The sequence below is a fragment of the Terrapene carolina genome, unplaced genomic scaffold (genome assembly GCF_002925995.2).
Source record: "Terrapene carolina triunguis isolate 2854851 unplaced genomic scaffold, T_m_triunguis-2.0 Scaffold236, whole genome shotgun sequence".
NCBI classification, from domain to species: domain Eukaryota; kingdom Metazoa; phylum Chordata; order Testudines; family Emydidae; genus Terrapene; species Terrapene triunguis.
Genome location: NW_020664587.1, coordinates 12384537 through 12403986, shown reverse-complemented (window position 1 = coordinate 12403986; position 19450 = coordinate 12384537). Strand labels below are relative to the sequence as shown.

Sequence of the window (19450 nt, the reverse complement as noted above, 5' to 3'; positions counted from 1 at the left end):
TTGCTTGTACAGTACGTGAGTAAACAGAGGAAAAGAAGCAGGACAACCAGTGAGTGAGTTCATAGACCATCATTTCCAGGTGTACCTGCCTCACAGTATTCTATTTACATAAATTACAGAAATTTCATATATATTTTTCTCTGAAGCCAATTAGACAAATATCTACCTATATATAATATATAAAAAATACAGAGCTTTGACTCTTCCTTTTGAAGTAAAATGTACATGATCCAACTGTGAGCAGAAAGTAATCCTGAAAACTCAGGCCCTTTGCTACTGGAGTTAACACTGCACACAATGCTCCTGTCAAGTGTAGCTATGCCCTCCTTCCTCCCCACCCCATAAAATAAACAATCCACCCCCACCCCATCCATTCAGAAAAAAAATCCAAATCTTAATACACGTTTTCATGAAAAAATTTTCAAGTAAAGATGAAGATGGGTTTCACCATTTCAACAGTTCTGTGACTTCAATCAGTAGCAATGCAAGTGAAGCCCGTGCAATGGCAGCTGTGCTTCCTCTTTTCAAAGACCACCAAAACATCTCCTCACCTCTTCACAATTACCATCTTTGGGGTTTTGTTGCTTTTTTTTTTTTTAAATACCAATAACAGTTCTTAAAGAAAAAAAATTTTAAACAAAGGGAAAAAATCCCTCCCCAGGAAAAGTCTTCCCACTTCTCCTTTGTCCATTTACAGTATGTTTCAAGGGGAGCTTGGCCCATGTCCAATGGCGCGGTCCACTGAAGGAGAGCTGTGAAAAGGTGAGGGGCGAAACTTTGCTCTTGGCAGATTAGAGTCTTTAACAAAGAGTAAGATGTGCAAAAAAAATTAAATAGATCAACCCTAGCTTCCAGGATTAATGTTGTCAGAGAAGAGAATGCTTAACTTTTGATTTGTGTTCCCCGCCCCCCCCACTGAAATTTCATTTAAGTACCCGAGGTAACAAGTGATAATATTTGTGAAAGATCACCACAAATTAAAACAAGAGGTGCAATTTGTTACCTCCGTGTCCTTCCTCCACCTTGGTGCCTGCTTTAGAGACATGTATGCAGCAGCAAAAAAAAAAGTGTAAAAAATAAAATCCCCTTCTTTCCATGAGAGCAAAGCATTGCTTCTAGCTGTTCTCGAAGGAGGAACTGTTTCCTAATGGGTTGGCATGGGTGTTTGCGCCTTCCGTTCGTAAGGAGGGGGGAAATGGGACTATAACTCTGGCTGCTCCCAGTTGATTTCTGGCAAGTTTGTGGTGTTCTTCCCCATCTGAACACATTATAGCTGGAAGCCTTCCATAGGGGCCTCAGGCTGCTGGAAGATGAATTGCTGCTGGTTCTCGTCTACCTGGGGAGCCAGGTTGGAGTCGTCATCCTCTACTCCAAAGTAGTGCTCAATCAAATCAAAGGCCTTCTGGTAGATTTCCTGGTTCTCATGGCTCTGCAGGAACTCTATTTTATCCAAGCCTTAGGAAAGAGAAAAATGGAATGTGGCAAGACTGATCAGAACATCCATACTATTCCCAGCCCCCATCCATCCTTCACCCTTTCAACTGTGTGGGGCCACAAGACCACCATTTGTTCAGCTTGCATTTTGCCCAGAGTTAGAATATCTTAAAACACACACACGTGCGCGCTCCATTACTCCAGAAGAGCTTTTGGATTGAATCTCTCTCCCAGCCCATGTTTAAAGGGTCCAATTAAAACTTAGTAAGATGAGGAGTTGTTCCTATTTGGAGGATACACCACAAATCAGAAGTCTCACAAGCCAGATCATTTACAGAGCACCAACAGTGCATGAGGCACTTCGGACTAAAAAAGGAAGACAGGTCCTTGCCCCAAAGAGCTCACATTCTGGAGAGACAGAGGAGGAAGTGGGAAGAGAAGTGAAGTGACAAGACTAGACTGATCTCTCCAGGGTAGGAACTGTGCTTCTCTTGTTTTTCATTAAGTGACTAGCACACCTTTGGGCCCTGTAAAATAAGTGATTTTTATGCAGGTGTCTTGTTAGTATCTAAAAGAAAATTATGGAATTGTCATTCGTTTTCCTGAAGGGCAGCCCTAACTTGGGACATCAATGATGCCAATTTGTGAGAGCCCCAACTTTATCTTCAATCACCTCCAGCATCTTGGATGCAAGAGACTTCTGGTCCAAGGAATCCATTTGGCACTTACACCTTCCCTCGTACTCATCCTAGCTACCCGTAATCACAGAATGCAACAAGCCACAGAGCGTGTGCTTATACAGACTAACTATTGGGGTAAAACAGCAGTTAATCCAGAACTTCTAGCATCCCTCATCTCATACACATTTGAAGTTCAGAGGAAGTGGACCAACACTTTCAGCAATAGAGCGTAAGCAGCCTCTAACACAGTGGTTCTCAAACTTCCCCCCCCCATGGACCACTTGAAAATTGCAGAGGATCTTGGCAGATCACTTAATGATCTTTCCAAATGTTGTTTGTACCGTTCGCTAACTATTGTAAAGCGCTTTGGATAAAAACGCTTTTTTAAAAGACCTTAAACATTTTTTGTTCTACAAATAAAAGCACACAACTCATATTTTAATATCAGTAGTCTTACCTTTCTAAGGCAATGGATGTGCCCTCTCCCTTGCCATGGCAGCCCCCGAGCTGGGGCTGGGAAGGAGGGGGGGTCTCCCCCACCACAGAGCTGAGGCTGGGAAGGAGGGGGGTCTCTCCCCAGCAGCTGCAGCCCTGGAGCTGGGGAAAATGTGCTCTCTCTGGCCACCACAGCCCTTTATGTCCCAAATTTGCCTCACCCCACTGCCCCTTCCCACCTACCCCATCTTCCCCCCAAGGCCACCACCTCACCTTACATGTGCATCCTCTTCAGGGTCCAGACACCTAATCAGTGGAGCCACGCTTGCGTGGCTCCACAGTAAGGTGGGTGGCTCTTCATTCTCTCATGTGTGGCTGCCCAGGCACGCACCTGAGAGGGAACTATCTGCGGACCACCTGAATGGAGCTCATGGACCACTGGTGGTCCACGGACCACAGTTTGAGAACCTCTGCTCTAACACATATCCTGCATTACTTCCTCCTGGGAACAAGTCACAGCAGCAAGGCCAGTGAGAGCCACTTACCATAGGCTTCCTCAATGAGGCTGCAGTAGGGGTTGATGCCTGTGCCACTTTGCTTGGCCTCCTGCTCACCGAGCCGCAGAATATTCTCCAGGCCATTCAGGGCCACTTGAACAATCTTGGAGTCCATGACAGTCAGCAGGTCACATAGAGGTTTGATACAGCCTAGGTTTACCAAGTACCTGAAGAGAAGACACAGGGAAGACAAACATTCAATTTATCAAGAAGGAAGGTTAAGTAACATTGTGACATGCATTTAGGTTTAAAGGGACACTGACAGGTTTAAGGAAATTTGTATTTTAAATATTGCCTAACAGGTAACATCCTTTTCACCATTAGCTCTCGAAGCTGGGTGTTTAAATTAAACACTTTAACCTCTAACAACCAGGGCCCTTATTTACAATGTGTTAACACTCAACTCCCATTGAAGTCAGAATCCAGATCTATTAAGGTGCCTGACTTTATAGGCAGGCAAGTTTTGACGTTCTAGACTGGTTTGTCCAAGCTGCATAAACGACACAAAGTAAACTATGAAACTGGAGTCATCTGTATCGCTTGTTTACAGTCACATGCACTATTTAAATCCCACCAAAAAACTTCACTGGAATTTAAAAAACAAACAAAACATTCGCATGGGTCTTAAATTTTGCAGCATATTTTTAAAATTATTTAGCCTATAATTAGCCAGGTATTTATATTCTTTGATATGGTGAAAGATTTATACCCAACATCTGTTTAAATTTAGACTTGCAAAATTATTTGTGCATTTCCTACACAGGCTGCAGAAAAACAAAGTTAACACCACTAATTCACCTGCATAGAGTCCATATTACATTTTTCCTGGGTAAAGCACACAATACTGGCAGTTATAGGGGCACCTTGTAATGCTGCTGCTTCTATTAGATGCAAGCTTAACAGAATTTTAAAGACATAGAAATGTACTTTGAATGAAGCAAATCAGAAAGGGTTTTAAACCCAAGTGCAAGTACTGATGGATTAGGAAATTTAAGTGCTTCACTGGGTTTTGAATTGTATCAGAGCCAGAGTGTGAGCATATGCATGTCAGGTACATGACGCAGACCAGATACTTCCAGAATTAGACTGCATGGCCAAGATGCTAAAGATTTGTAAGTGCATCCTTTGTGTGGCACAAGATTTTTAAATAGATACTGTTTAAAAAACACACCTCAAATGTAGCATAGTTATATAAAACAGTTACACTAATCTATAGCTCAGACTTTGAACAATGACTCTTCTGGTTCTCAACAGCTACAGTCTCGATGGTAAATACAGAAGCAGCACCAGTAACTTATCCCTACTCGAATGGCTTTACAGCAAAAATGTAGTCTCTTCATTGAAAGAATTAGAGCCTAGAGAAAGCTATAAATACATGCTGGATCTCTGAATAGGTCTTGGAGCTTCTTTCAAGGCCAAGGTAGCCAGAGGAGTCGACGGATGGATGGCCACAAATGCGGATGGCAAACTGATTGTACAAATTTGCTATAGCTTGATGGAGTCAGAGACAAAGTACACATAAAAACAGCCTCTCAACGTACCTGATCTGCTCTGGGGTTCCTCCTGATGTCGCATTCGTGATGGCCCAGGCTGCCTCTTTCCTTGTGCGGAATTCTGCTTTCTGTAAGATTTCTATCAGCACTGGGAAAATGTTTGCATCTATGACTGCCTGAAGGAAGAAGAGAGAAGCAGCATTTAGGACAGGCCAAGCGACTCCTAAAAAGCTAGCAGGCTCCGGGAACCGAAACCTATAACCTTTTCAGTGATCCTCACCTGCTTCTCCTACCATGTCCTGTAAGTGTAAGATTAAGTTTACTATCCAAGAACTTAATCTCCTATTATTGCACCAATACCAAAGTCAGTCTTTGGTCACTGTGTGCATCTGTTTGGATTTAGGCCCTTTGTAATTCTCCTTTCTATCAAATGCTGTACACCGACTGAAAGGCGTTATTCTAGGTGTACATCTGAACTTTGGAACCACAATGAAGAGGCAGATTAATCCCCACCTCCCCAAGCTCACTCAGTGATTAGACATTTAGAGCATGTTTCAGACCAGGTGCCATTTGTGGGCACAGTTAGAGTCACTTAGATGTCTAACTATCGTTGTGGGGGCAGTCAAGTAGAACAATGACACTAATTGTGCCTGCAAATAACCAGAGAAAAGAGGGAAGTCCAGGGTGTAAAATGTGGCCTTTAAACACCAACTAAGAATCACATAAGCTTTGTTGTAATGGTGCTCCATGGATCCAAGAGTGTTGCAGGTGGGCCTGGCGAGGATTCTGGAAACTTTACCTGTATCTGAGCCCTGTTTCCAGCTGTGATGTTAGAAATGGTCCAGCAAGCTTCCTTCCGGATAGACTCTTTGGGGCTGCTTAATAAATGAAGCAGGCAAGGCAGAGCTGAGCAGTTCAGGATCACCTTAAGAGAAGAGTACAGGATACGATGACACCATTCGCCTTCCTCCACTTCTATAGTGTGGATACTTTCAGCACATCTTTACTGGATTCTTATGGGGAAAAATATTTTCTTCCAACATTTTCCAGAAACTCCTGCCACTGAATGAGGTGTTCCATTAGGCAGCAGCAGGAAGAGAATGCTTTTCCTATCTCAGAGAGGCATGTGTAGCATCAGACATCCCAATTGCAAAGTGTTCTACCAGGAATGCGCTGTGTGGTTCAGGAGGCAGACAGAAGACAAGCCTCCCTCCACTGCATCCTGCTCCTCATCTCCTGTTGTAGCAGAGCTCAAGGAGGATGAGGCGGCAGAGGCAGAATATATCATCCCTAGTTCTTGGATGCTGGAAATGAGAAATTTCAGTGACTGGAGTCCTGAGACTTGTCTCCCTACACAAACACTGGCTACAATGAGATACTTGTATACACTATATTGTTCACAAGCACCAATACACAGAAGGGACTTTTGTTGTTGTAGCTAAATCTTGAGCCATGCCAGCATGGCTCAATTCATCTTATGGGCAACCCTGCAGGTTGAGCCATTCCTGTTTTGATTAAGGGGTGGGTGTTCTAAGCTAGATTTCATCTTCTAGTGGCAAGCCTAGAAATCTGAGCGCAGATCTGTCATGAGAACTTTACTCCCTCCTCTTAGTGATGATCTGGGTTTTTATCCGAGACATTTTTAACGCTCCCTCCTGCTCAAACACTGAATATGAGAAGACCTAGTCACATCCCACTCACCTGGGTCTGGATGTCATCACCCGTCACAATGTTGCCTACAGCTCGCAAAGCTGGGGAAGCTACTTTATAATCATTGTGCCTGCAAGAAAGAGGAAGGGAAAGAAACATCAGTCCAAGCCCTTTGTAACAGAATCCCTCCACCCTCTTCACCCCCCATTTAGTTAAAATTCCACCATCAGAAGCACACAGCAACATGTGTCCAAACCAAAGACGGTCACTGAAAGAGCAAGGATTGCGTCACCATAAGAACATTCTTTGTCCTCTTACAACCATAAGCTTCATCATGGACCACTTCCTGTCACCTTCAAATCACTCCTAACTTTAGTCTTTCATGCCCCTCCTCACTGTTGTGGCATCCAATTAACAGTAACCAGAACACTCCTGAAAATGCATTTATTTTCAAACCCTCAAGATGCAATGCAAATGAAAGCCATCTGCATTAGACAACACACAAACTCATCAACAGATCTAAAATAGAGCCATGACTCTACAGATTGTTCAATGGATAAATATTACAGGAGTGTCAACAAAAGACAAGTTTATTTGGAAAGTGCTGTATTTATTCTGTTATTGATCTTTTTCTTCTAACATTATAATAGAGCTAACAAAAGATTACTTTAAGCTTCCATAGAGGAGTTTTAAAGTCGTAGAGCAGCACAGAGTGTACTGTCTTAGTCTGGCATCAATACCATAGCCTTTGCCTATTCATGGGTTAGACTAGTCTCAGGACCAGCATGGTCTTGGTGTATCATGCTCTTCCTAGCATAAGGCACTACAGCTACTCTTCCAGCACTATACAGAGACTTTCCCTCCGTCCGATAGACCAACACAACCCATGTCACGTATTCCCATATACCCAAGGATACTAGATAATCCCTCTGACACAAGCAGCCTTAGTTTTCTGCCCATTGGGCACCAATTTGAAAACATTAGTGCTGTGGTGAGCTTTACCTTGATAAGCAAAGGTTAACAAGACAAACCCATATTCACATGGGCTGTTCGGTCCAAGGTCTTTGCCTCTTATGCAGGGCAACACACTTACATTAACAGCTCTACCAGTCGCCGACACACCCCGGAGTCTATTACTGCTTGGATTTTCTCATTGGGGCCATCTGATAGGTAGGAGAGTGCCCAGCAGGCATCTGCCAGCAAGTCGGAGTCACTGCTGAATAATAATCGGGATAATACCGGCAAGCAAGGAGACACCTAAAATAAGAATAACCAACCACCCCCACCCCAGAGAAAGAGTTTAGAAAAGGTTCCTTCAGAAGAGGCAAGGCAGCTTTGTGTGCAAGCTATGCCAAGTGTCTGTGTGTGTGAATGATGAACTGGATGCCATCCTGTGGGCGGGTGGGGTTCTCACCTAGATTTCTAAACCCACCACGATTAACAGCACCAAAGAACTGGTTCAAGTAACATCAGAAACCAAAGTTTCCATTCATACATTTGTTACATAGGACCTTACATATATTGTTCAGGGGCCAGTTGTCTGACAAAGTGTTGAGAATTGTTGATGTCATGGGGGTAGTTTTGGATACACAGGTTTCTACATAGTTCACAAAAACTTGTAGCAAAAGAGATTCATGTTACAACAGGGCCTCTCCAACGCTCACTAACTCAGCATATAAGGGGTCATCCCTCTCCAAAACCAATATCCAGTTATAAGCTTTTTACCATTCTTTATAAAATGAGCAACAGCTGGACTGTTTGCAGCTTGGATGACAAGCACTCTTCTCATGTAAGAAAGCCACCTCATTCCCTGCCCCTTTGATAATCTTGAACAGCCAGTACTGTCGACAGACAGCCACCCAAACAGTCACCACCATACTTGGTTAACCTATGTAACAGTGCACAGCCTTACACATATTTCTAACTATACATCATTCAAGCTTCTCCAGCCTTATCAAGGGAGTTGTCAAGTAACAGACCTTAACCACACAGTGTTAACCAAAATAGGGAGTAAAGGTCCTCCAGTCCTGCTTAATGTTCATGCTGTTACTGACCATCTTTTTTAAGAGGACAGGGGCACCAAACGGAAGGGGTGCGGAGAAGAGAAGGCCTTCCCTGGGTAATAAGTAAGTCTGCTGTGAAGGAGTTCTATATTTTGAAGTTCACAGTTTGTTCCAAAGTTTTGAGTTCTCACTGAAGAGAATGGAGCCCCAGCTCTGGGGCAGCCTGCATGGCCTAGACCAGGGGTAGGCAAACTATGGCCTGCAGGCTGGATCCGGCCCCTGAGCCATTTTAATCTGGCCCTCAAGCTCCCGTTGGGGAGTGGGGTCTGGGGCTTGCTGCGCTCCAGCCAGGGAGCAGGATCGGGGGCCGCTCCGCACGGCTCCCAGAAGCAGCAGCATAGCCCCCCTCTGGCTCCTACGCATAGGGGCAGCCAGGGGGCTCCGCATGCTGCCCCCGCCCCAAACACCACCCTGCAGTTCCCATTGCCCGGGAATCATGGCCAATGGGAGCTGCAAGGGCGGTGCCTGTGGACAGGGCAGTGCGTAGCAGAGCCACCCAGCCACACCTCCGCATAGGAACTGAGGTGGGGAAGGGGGACACGTCATGGCTTCCGGGAGCCATTTGAGGTAAGCGCCACCCACCCTCCGTGCCCCAACCCCAATTTTGTGAGCATTCATGGCCTGCCATACAATTTCTATACCCAGATGTGGCCCTCAGTCCAAAAAGTTTGCCCACCCCTGGTCTAGACCTTGGGGTCTCTGACTCAGAGGCAGTCCAGCAAGTGGACTGCAAAGGAGCCCAGGAATGGAAAGCTAGCAGGAAACAGGCAGGTTTCAAAAGCTGCCTAGCAGCCCGTGTCCCATCAGGCCCCTGCCTTATTCCCAGCAGAACTTCATCCATCTCCATCAGATGTTTAGACAGAGATCAGCAAATGCCAACAAATGTTTAGTCTGAATGTTTCTGACGACCTCTAGAGGTAGCAGACCTCAGGGTCTTGCTGGGGTTCCCCCTCCACAACAGCTTCTGTTCACATTAACAGGAAAGGATTCATTCCTCACCTTGTCAAATTCAGGTGGTGGGTTCTTCCCTCTGCACAAGTTTGATAAGGCCCAGACAGCATTTCGAGTCATTGTCAACCTGGTGGACTTGGTGAGGAGCCTAAAAAGAGAATCACCAGCTATTATACTCCCAGGTTAAGTCAGTTTGAGTTGCCTGTAAACCAGCACGATTCAATATGAAGGAACGCAATAAGAGTCCAAGAAGTTCGAGACAGCTGCACCCACTTGCTAAGCCCAGGTCTGAAAAATTCAGATCATGCTAATGTTGCATATTTCATGAGCCTCACGCACGGATCATGAAGAAAGATGAACTGTGGCTACCCCTAGGGCAGAAACAATAGCTGTTTAACAGCACAACTCTGAACAGGAAGCATATACTGTCTTCAACTAAAATTGCAGGGGGGAAATTTAGGTTGGCAGAATGCGATTTCCCACGATTGAATTTGGCTAAGACATCCAGAGAAGCACCCATACTCTTATGAAGAGGTTCATGGGATATTCAGTTACCACAAATGATCAGGACCTCATTTTTAGATCTCATCTGAAGAGATCAACAGCTTTAGGCCTCCAGAATACTAGTTCAGTACTGACCCAGGAACAGAGCTATTTGCAATACAATCAATGCCACTTCTTGTGTGGGGTTTTTTTTTTGGGGGGGGGGGGGGGGGGGGGGGAAGACTACACAACTTTACAGAAATTATGGTGAAAGATTTGAAAATGCTTTCAACAAACTGGGATTTCTGCTGGTAGCAACCTCATTGCCAACACTGATAGTATGGCAGATTTAACCTGTAGTAAAGTACATTTCAGGAGAAAACCAGTTTTTAAAGAGCTAAATCTTTAACCTTCTTAGAGGGCCCAGCAATTCCAGTTGAAATTAGAAGCTTTGTTCTCTAACACTTCATGGTTTATACAGAGCGAGAAGTTCCCACCCAGCTCTTAAGACTCTGCATGAAATAAGATGGGGCAATGTGGTACTTTCCTCTTGAACCATGACCAGCTCTGTGCACCTGTCACAATCACCACCACAAATAAAATCAATCCCTTAGCTCTTGGACACCAAAGTCACCAGCTTACCCTCTAGGAGCCTGAAGTCAGCAGCTACAGTAAGAAAAGTCTGTTGACTTGCTTGCACCACATGTGGCAAAGCACTTATCTTGCCACTAGAAGCAGCATCACTTCACCCAGAATAGGATGGGGCAATTTAGACAGTTTTGAGAGTAATTAATATGGCTAGTACTTGAAAGCACTCAATCTAGGTGAATCTTCCCATCTCCATTTCTAGTGTGCTGAAGCAGCTGTCAGGACTCGAGTGTTAAACAAACAGAGGAGAGGGCACAGTGCAAACTCCTCCTTCTCCTCAACCCTGGGAAGACCTCAGACTAACAGGTTCCTGACGTTTATAGTGTAGCTGTATTTCTTTGAGTTAGGATGACCAGATAGCAAGTGTGAAAAATCAGGACAGGGGGTGGGGTGGATAATAGGAGCCTACATAAGAAAAAGCCCCAAATATCAGGACTGTCCCTATAAAAATCAGGACATCTGGTCACCCTACTTTGGGTTCTCTGCACTTACTGTATATGCACTTCTAAATAGGCCCTGTGACTTCAGAAAGGGCTGTCTGGCATACTCTGCAACAGGCGCTCATGCTGTGCACAGCAAGCGTAAGGATGCGTGAGAAGGTGAGTTATCTAGCAAGTCCTGACATGTTGTATCAGACACCAGTCTCATCTGCTAACTCATCTGATGCTTATTTGCAGGCTAAGCTGACTCCCAACACACACACACACTCTTAGGTAGTTCTGTTCACCCAACTTGGACACCAAGAGGATACTCTGCTTTAGTACATTGGGGCTTTAAGAACTGTATTGCCAAGTGTTCATGGCTACTCACAGTAACAAGGGAGGAAGAATAGAGCAGTTAAGAACATAATCTCTACACACAGAGCTGTCTCCAGCGATGTTCCCCAACGCCCAGACAGCCTGGAAGGAAAGAGCAGCAGTTTTAGCATTCACACAGTCTCGGAATAGAGGAAGAAGGGAGCACTGTCCTAGGAAAATGTTTCTATGGCTCCAAGTAACTAGGCCAAACTGACAGAAGCTCCTGCTCGCCAAACACTTTCATGCATGTTAAACACTTAGTTGAAATCCAGTGTCTAGAACACTCAGCCTATCCCCAGAAAACTGTAATGAACCATACCTGTTCCTGGACATCCTCAAAGTCAGAGTTTAACAGTTCTATGAAGATAGGAACTGCCCCTGCCTCAATGACTATTTTTGTTTGTTGGGAGGTTCCTGATGCAATATTCGTCAAAGCCCACGCCGCTTCAAACTGAAACAAGCACATCAGTAATAGGTTACACAACAGCTGCACAATGGCATAAGCCCAACAACCCTAACCAGAGCAAAACATTAGCTATGGATTTTGGCCTATTCTCCTTTCATCTTGTGCTCTCACGTCTACAGGGGGAATTGTTTTATGAGGCAACAACTTTTCCTCCATAATCTGGCTGCTCACTGAGCGCGCTAGTTTCTGGCACAACAATGGTAGTTCTAGGGAAATCTACAGCTTTTTTAGGAGAGGGGTGGATTTTGGGTTACCCAGGGTAGACCCTGCCCACACCCACCTGAAGCAAAGGGAATATCATTTTAAGGTCTTTGACACTGAAAAACTGGAGCAGTTGCACACATGTCTCCTCTCTGCGCCAAGACTGCAGTTCTTCTCAGCATGGGATTAACAAGGCTGCAGCTCACTTCCACTTTTCAGTGGTCAGGCCGGAAAGCACTACCTCACCACCACCACACCCCAAAGCCTCAGACCATTCCCCACTATGAGGAATGCAGTCTCAAGGTGGCCCAGAAGAGTTCCTGACCAGATCTTTGTATTGGGTGGGAAGTGAAGAGATTGTTCTACTCAAACAGCCAACTCTATCCCATGCCACTCCCCTGGATACCAGCACAGGTTTGGCATTTGTTATTCTGAGCCCCAGGTGAGGCAGAGCTGCATATTTTGCTCTTTATCTCCCTTTGCTGCATGCTTTCACGAGTGACTAATGGCTAAGCTCCCATTAAATTCTCCTTGGAGATTGATCCCTATGACATGAGACCTCCTGGAGGAAAAGGAAGTAGATGACCATCTTCATAACACCCTCAGTTGGATGTGAGAAAATGTCGTCTCCTCAAAGAAAAAAGAGGCTCATGCTCTGCAACTTCTGGGCTCTAAGATACCACCTTTGCCTGCTCGCTGCTGTAAGATTCACACCGCTCAGCTCTGAAGTGTCATCTTATTTAAGTGCTTTTTATTCACAGTATGAATCCTTCACGGTACTCTCCTTTACCTGTAGTGTGCAATTTTCACTTCTCTTCAGGAATTCAACAAACCTGTCCACCACTCCCTGAGTATTTATCACTTCATCTATCGGAGGATTCGGCTCTAGGAAGAAGGAGGCAGGGTCAATACTCAGTAGGGGCATTTAAATTTAATACGGAGGTCAAGTTCATTGCATTAAATCATCCACGCCAACAATTTTAACTTGTACTTGAGCTGACAAAGCAACTAGCCAGAAGAAGGCTTTTTCCACAGTTCACCCAGCTGTAAGTCACGGGAGCATTTTCTAAATGCTGAAAAGCCAGTAAAAGACCATACTAATGGTCAATATAGGTTTGGTATTCCCTCCCCATCCAATGTTAATCAGGAACAGACATGGCAATGGGCATAAGTAACAGATGGAATTCTTCTGCCCCCAAAGTTATTAATTCTCTGTACAGCACCAAGACTGTGCTAAGTGCGTCAGACAGATAAGACAGTTACCTATGAGAGCTTATGAGCTAGCTAAGAAAAGGCGCTCTGCTTTTACCTTTGGAGAGCAGTTTCCTGAATTTCTGGGTGGTCGCTAGCTGCAGATCAGGGTCCTCTGAGAAAAGCATCTCTACCATCTCTCTCGTGATCACTCCCTCCTAAGACGGCAGGAAAAACAATGTCAGAACCACAACTCCAAACTTATGGTTGCAGACCTCAAAAATCAGAACAACTTAGTACCACCAGAATCCTGTGCTCATCCTTTTGATCTGAAGGCTAATCCAAGTCAGGACCACACTACTCTTGAAAGTCTAATCCTAGAAGGCTTTTAAAACTCACCGGAGTCCCATCTGCAATATTCGTAGAAGTGACGAGTACATGGGGTTACGAAGGGTAGTGAATTAAGGAGTACTAGGGCATGGTACCGATGCATTTGTAAAGGGTTAAAGTTTGTTGATTTTGTGATCCACAGAATTAAGAGTCTGTAAGGGAGGGACAACGTTACTCAAGAAGCCTTACCCCAGCTGTGGCAGTGCTGACATAGGAATCCATGAGGAGGCTATCAAACATGGCAGCATCTTCATTAATAAGTTCCACATTTCTCCTTTTAAATAGCTGAAAAGAGATTACAACCAGAGTGAGTGGTATCGGTCACAAGGCAATGCCTGACTTAGAGCCATCGCAACTGGGCAGTCTTGTTCCACAAACAAAATATGCCATGTGCTAGACCAAGGGCAACTTAATAAGGGAGTGGCAGCTTAACACACTAGCTTAGCACCTCTGCAGAATAGTTTGACCTATGAATCCTGGTAAGAGTGGACCAAGTCCTACCCTTAGTAGTATCCATGGATTTCCCTGGGACTGTATGGCGTAGGCAAGTGCGGAACTTGGCCCAATGAGTTTAGAAAAGAAGAGCCAGGTTGTGGACCAGGGTTGAGGCACAGGTAGAGTTGTGCGGGAAGCTTGCAGCATTTGCCAGTTCTACATGTGGTCCTAGCTACAGTAACTCCTCACTTAACATTGTAGTTATGTTCCTGAAAAATGTGACTTTAAGAGGAACGATGTTAAGTGAATCCAATTTCCCCATAAGAATTAATGTAAAGGGGGGTGGGGGTGTTAGGTTCCAGGGAAATTTTTTTCACCAGACAAAAAAAGACATTATATGTGGTTTGACTCTCAGCTGTGGCTAGATAAGTGAATATCCTCTGGCCCCAGAGCTCTGGTGAGGGTGTGGGCCAACACCACCCCCACTCCTAGGCCTGCAGAGTCCTCCCCGTGCAAGCTCTGTGGGTTTGGGCTTGACACAGGAGCCAGGCAGAGTAGGCAAGCGGCAGCACATAGGAAGGGACACTGTGCTGCATCCTTCCCCAGCACCCAATGGGGATGTCTCTGCTGGCCTCAGAGCAGCAGATCACACAAATGCCTGATCCAGTTCGTCAATTAATCCCCCCACCTCCCACAGGGTGCTGGGGAGACCAGTCGTCTCCTAAGAGAACCAATCTGCCAGGTTGCATGGTGTACAGAGACATTGGGCCTCTAGATCCCTGCAGAGATGGAGACAGCCATAAGCTTCTTGGGCCACAGGCACTGACTTTTCAAACTGCCAGGGGTGGGTGCTCGACCCCTGGCTCTGCCCCAGGTCCCACCCCCACTCCACCCCTTCCCCTAAGGCCCCACCCTGCCTCCCCTCTTCCTGCCCAGTTCTGCCCCCTCCCTAGGGCATGCCTTATCCTCACTCATCCCCCCTCCCTCCCAACCTCCCTGCACGCCACAAAACAGCTGATTGCGGCGGGCAGGAGGCACAGAGATGACGGGGGGGCACTGATCCACGGGGCCCTCCGGCAAGCAGGAGGCGCTGGGGGGGGGGTGGAGGGCGTTAGAACATTGCGCAACTTTAAACGAGCATGTTCTCTAATTGAATAGTGACTTAACTTTAACCAGGGTGACTAAGTGAGGAGTTACTGTATCTCATTTTCACATACTCCAACTAAAAAAATACCAAGGACAAGGAAAAGCTGCAGCCCATTCATTTACTTGTTCTTCTTGCTCCTCAAGAGCAGGCAGTGCCATTTTTTAGCTGGCCGTGAAGTCCTTAGATCCCCCCTGCTTTCCCCCCCCCCCGCCAAAGATACGAGATCTAGGAAGTCTTCCCCTTATCCATGATCACAGAAAGCCAGACAGAATTCCACTGTGGTATCTGGAACACTGCATTTGCAGCATGCGCAATACCTGTGAATCCCACAGGGAGCAGAGAGTTCTCCAAAGGAGCCACATTCTGAACAAGGGTGTGGAAAAAAACAGCAACATTCCACATCCATATGCTGAAGGGGCCCAGAGAGGGGGAAAAAGAGAAAAATGAACCATCAACTCTTCATCAGCTGGCCCCTTGAAGGGGCAACTGCTGGGTAACAGCATTTCTGGTCGAATTAAGCCCCTGAACATCCCCCTCCAGCAGGTTACCTGTTGCTCTCGTTTCTGTTTGCGTAGTTGGATCCCCTCCTCTTCCCTTCTCCGACGCATTTCCTCAGGGTTTAGGGCTTTGTTTTTGTAACTCTTCATTCGATAGTTATCCTTATCCTTCGCGGGACTTGCCATGGTTTCTATGAAAGAAGAAACCAGAAAAGTAGGATCAGATTTCATTGCAGTCATACTGCCCTTCTCCCCCAAGGAAAATGGGCACGTGTGCGCCATTGCACAGAATAGTTCAGTTTAACAATCTCTTAACATAAGATGCAGTTTAGATAGCCAACTTAGAAAGTGCATTACTGACCTACAACTGGTGTGTTATTGTATTAGTGTGAGAATGTTCTAAGCTAGAAGCTTGACACAAACAGATCTACAACTCTGAAAAGCAACCTGGACCCGTACATCACTGTATGAGGCACACTTCTCACTGTGTGAGGTTAGTACTCACTGAACTATACCATTGTCCTCAGGAGACAGCAAGCCTGAAGCTACTTGGATTTTCAATACTTTAGATTGTGCCAAGAGTACCTGTAATCACAGGTACAAACAACACCTTCTAAGAAGATTATTCTTCCTCTCCTCCCCACCCCACATCCTCTACAGCAGGCCAACATGTCAAGAATTTGATGACCAGTAACCACAACATGTACTCAGACGTTTCAGAGCAGCCTGGTCTGCACAGAAGGTGTTACACTGAGTTAGGAGTTAAAGAAATTCCATTTAGACCCATTTTATGTTGTAATGTAGGGAGACTTTGCAATTTATGAAGTTCACACTTCCATAAATTTAACACAGCACAAGCACAACTCCAAACCATACAGAGGTGAACATAAGTAGGTCTGAAGTCTAGACAAGGCATAAAACAGTCCAGCAAAATTCACTTCAAAACAACTTCAGCCTAATTCCAGGCCCTTTAAAAAAAAAAAAAAAGAAATTACAAGCATGCAACACATCATTCAGCTGGGAATGGCATGTAGGCCAGGCTGACTATTTTGATGGTGTTCAGCTCTCTGAGAAGCACTGCTAATTATTTTTTTCATTTGTTTCATAACAATATTGTAAACTTTGGTGCCTACATATTCCACTCTAGATTCACAGAAATAAACAAACATTCTTGTATTTGGCACAGGGAGAGCAATTATTGCTAATTAGTGGCAAAAGAGGAACTCAGATGTAAGACGATGTAAGTTTCTCAGTGATATCCAGTTTATGCAAACATAGTACTGCCTCAACAGGGTTAGAAAAGTTTGGTATTCAAGTACAGATTCAGCCAAGCCTTGTGTTCAGTGTGTTTCAAACATTACATGAGCAGGTGTCATTCCCAATGCTGTTCTAAGATACAATTTAAAGAGTGTAGAGTAATCCCTTCCCAGGAGAACAAAACAACACGATAAAGTTCAGTACAAGTCTCCCTACCCCAAAAAGCTTGGCTGCTCCTAAGATTCCTACCTCAGGACTACTCCACCCACACCCAAGTCTTCTCTAGAGGTTCTCCCTCCTCCTTTATATCCACATGAGTTAAAGCCACAAGCCTCAGTGAGTCAGGAGAACCCATTTAAGGTTTCCCAGCAGGAGGACATCAGGGAGATTTTTTTTATATATACACATACACAGTGGTGTGTGGGTTCCTACTGTATTTTCCACTCCATGCATCTGATGAAGTGGGTTTTAGCCCACGAAAGCTTATGCCCAAATAAATTGGTTAGTCTCTAAGGTGCCACAAGTACTCCTTGTTCTTTTTAGTAAGGGGAAAGGTTTTCAGGATATAGTGTAATTTAAGTTGCAAGTTACTAGCTTAGTGTAAGACAAATGTTTTAAAGACCCAGTTTTAGGGTCAGCTTCTATTATAGCAGATTACATAAATGAGAGGTACAAGTGACCAACATCTTAATGTCAAGGCAAGTTAAATAGTCAGGAGAGTTAACCTGTGAATAGGAAAGGTAAAGATTTAAGTGAATTAGAGATCCAAAATCCCAGGGGAATAAAGCCACACACACACAACCAAAAAAAAAAAAAAAAAAATGGAAGAAACCCTAACACAGACACGATCACAGAAAAAAAGAGAATCTTGTTATGGTATCGGCTGTTAGAGGACATTCTCTCCCTCAGCCAAAAAAACTGAGAGGGGACTCGTCTGCAAACACAAATAAACCAAAAAAGCCAAACTCCCCAGGATATCTGCACCACTCCATATATTCATGTTGCAAGCAGCCAGCCTCTCTACCCCATACTGTTCCTTGTTGTGAAATGGACAAGCAAGACAACGGAGGGCCAGAAAACAAAAGATGCATGAAGAGATGGAATGAGTGGCAGGATGGATTGCAAGATGGTACAAACTATTTACTTCTAACTCTGCTTAACATCTCAAAGCCCAGCAAAAAGGCAGTTCCTCGTTGGTACAAGTTTAGTTAAACTGAAGAATGAAAACCCTTTAAAAAAAAAAAAAAAAAAAGACTTGCTCTGCCTTGGTACAGCAGTCCCTGCTTACCTTCTCAGAAACAGTAAGTCAAGGACTAAAATGTCTTTTAGTGAGCATTGATCCTGGATCATTGCTTGGAAAAGTTTATGCAGCCTGAAAACATTTGTAATAGTTCCAAGCACTTCTAGCCCTGGCACATCATACAACCTCAAGCACAATCATTGGTCCCTCTTCTAAATGGCAGTGCATTTTTCACTTACCAAGGCCCTGTCTATACTACAGCTAAGTCAGGGACCCAGGGGTAATCTATTATTTTTTGTCAAGGTCCAAATTTCTTAGTCAAAGTATAGTCAAGGTCCAGACTCCACAGCAAAATACAAAATGCAACAGTAGTGATAAATAGTAAGTAAATAAAAAGATTTCACAGTGTGTTCAAAAGCATCTAGTGGTCCAGACTTGTCCTGCAGTCCATCTATTGACTACTCCTGCAGGGAGCCTAACTACAACAGTTACCTCTTCTAAACAGAGAAGACCTAACCAAGTCCCTATGACTCGGACAAAACCTTGGACTAGGGGTTTCACCCAGTTAGGGTGATATAGTTCTACACTACTACTCTGTCACAGACAGATTCCCCCCCCCCCACTACCATATAGTTGTTCTATGGATGGGGCTTTTGCTCTGCACTTCAAACCAATGTAGTTTTTACCCCTTGGCAAAAAGCCTCATAAGACTATAAATGGGCCTGAACTGAAGGCTGGATCTGGTCACTGATTTGGTTTGGGTCTGTCTCATATTTGAAGTTCAGAGGAATAACTGGCAATTTCCCAAGATTATACTTAATGTAGCAGTTTTCCTTATTCTAAATGTCACCAGTTATGCATGACTAGCCCTTGAAGATGGATTTTCTTCACTAAAGATGAAAGTGAAGACCATGTGGAAACTAACTTCTCCCACCTGCCTCCCCTCAGCCCAATTATTATGGTGGGCTTAGAAAGGAGGCAAGAATTAAGTAATAGCAGCTGAATCAGAGGGTAGAGCTGATTGAAACCTATTAAGATCCTTATTCATATTGTACCAAGATGTCAAAATAGGCACATTAGAAATACCAAGGTAAGTGGTCAGCACATAAACTTTAATTAGGATGAAACAATACAACAGCAGCAGCATTAGTACCACTCCTATAAGTAACAATACTGCTATCTTAACATTAATGGCTCTATTACAGCCGCATACGGTAAACAATAACTGCAACTAGTTGTGTTCTGAAAGATTACAAAGGCATCCTAAAAAAATCCAGATCAAGACTTCCCCTTCAAAAAGTGATGGCTCACGTTAAAGGCAGTTTTAATGAACAGGACAAAAAACAAAACAAAAAGGGAGGAGGAAAATAGTTAAGTGGCTTAGTACGACATACAGGATTACTAGCCTGTTAGTCATATAAATAGCCAAATGACA

General features: G+C 44.5%; 1 protein-coding gene across 1 annotated transcript in view; it reads right to left on the bottom strand.

Annotated features, from left to right (window-relative positions):
* Window positions 1-585: 585 nt before the first annotated feature.
* Window positions 586-19450, bottom strand: part of KPNA6 (karyopherin subunit alpha 6) — a 33203-nt gene continuing 14338 nt past the window's right edge. The window contains exons 2-14 of the mRNA XM_024199294.2: window positions 15570-15709; window positions 13629-13724; window positions 13168-13267; window positions 12649-12743; window positions 11511-11642; window positions 11205-11293; window positions 9312-9411; window positions 7343-7506; window positions 6301-6379; window positions 5399-5524; window positions 4648-4775; window positions 3095-3273; window positions 586-1455 (exon numbers count right to left, since the gene is read on the bottom strand). Of these exons, the coding sequence (XP_024055062.1) occupies window positions 1268-1455; window positions 3095-3273; window positions 4648-4775; window positions 5399-5524; window positions 6301-6379; window positions 7343-7506; window positions 9312-9411; window positions 11205-11293; window positions 11511-11642; window positions 12649-12743; window positions 13168-13267; window positions 13629-13724; window positions 15570-15709 (1616 nt within the window). The 3' untranslated portion in view covers window positions 586-1267. The remainder of the gene's footprint in view (window positions 1456-3094; window positions 3274-4647; window positions 4776-5398; window positions 5525-6300; window positions 6380-7342; window positions 7507-9311; window positions 9412-11204; window positions 11294-11510; window positions 11643-12648; window positions 12744-13167; window positions 13268-13628; window positions 13725-15569; window positions 15710-19450) is intronic.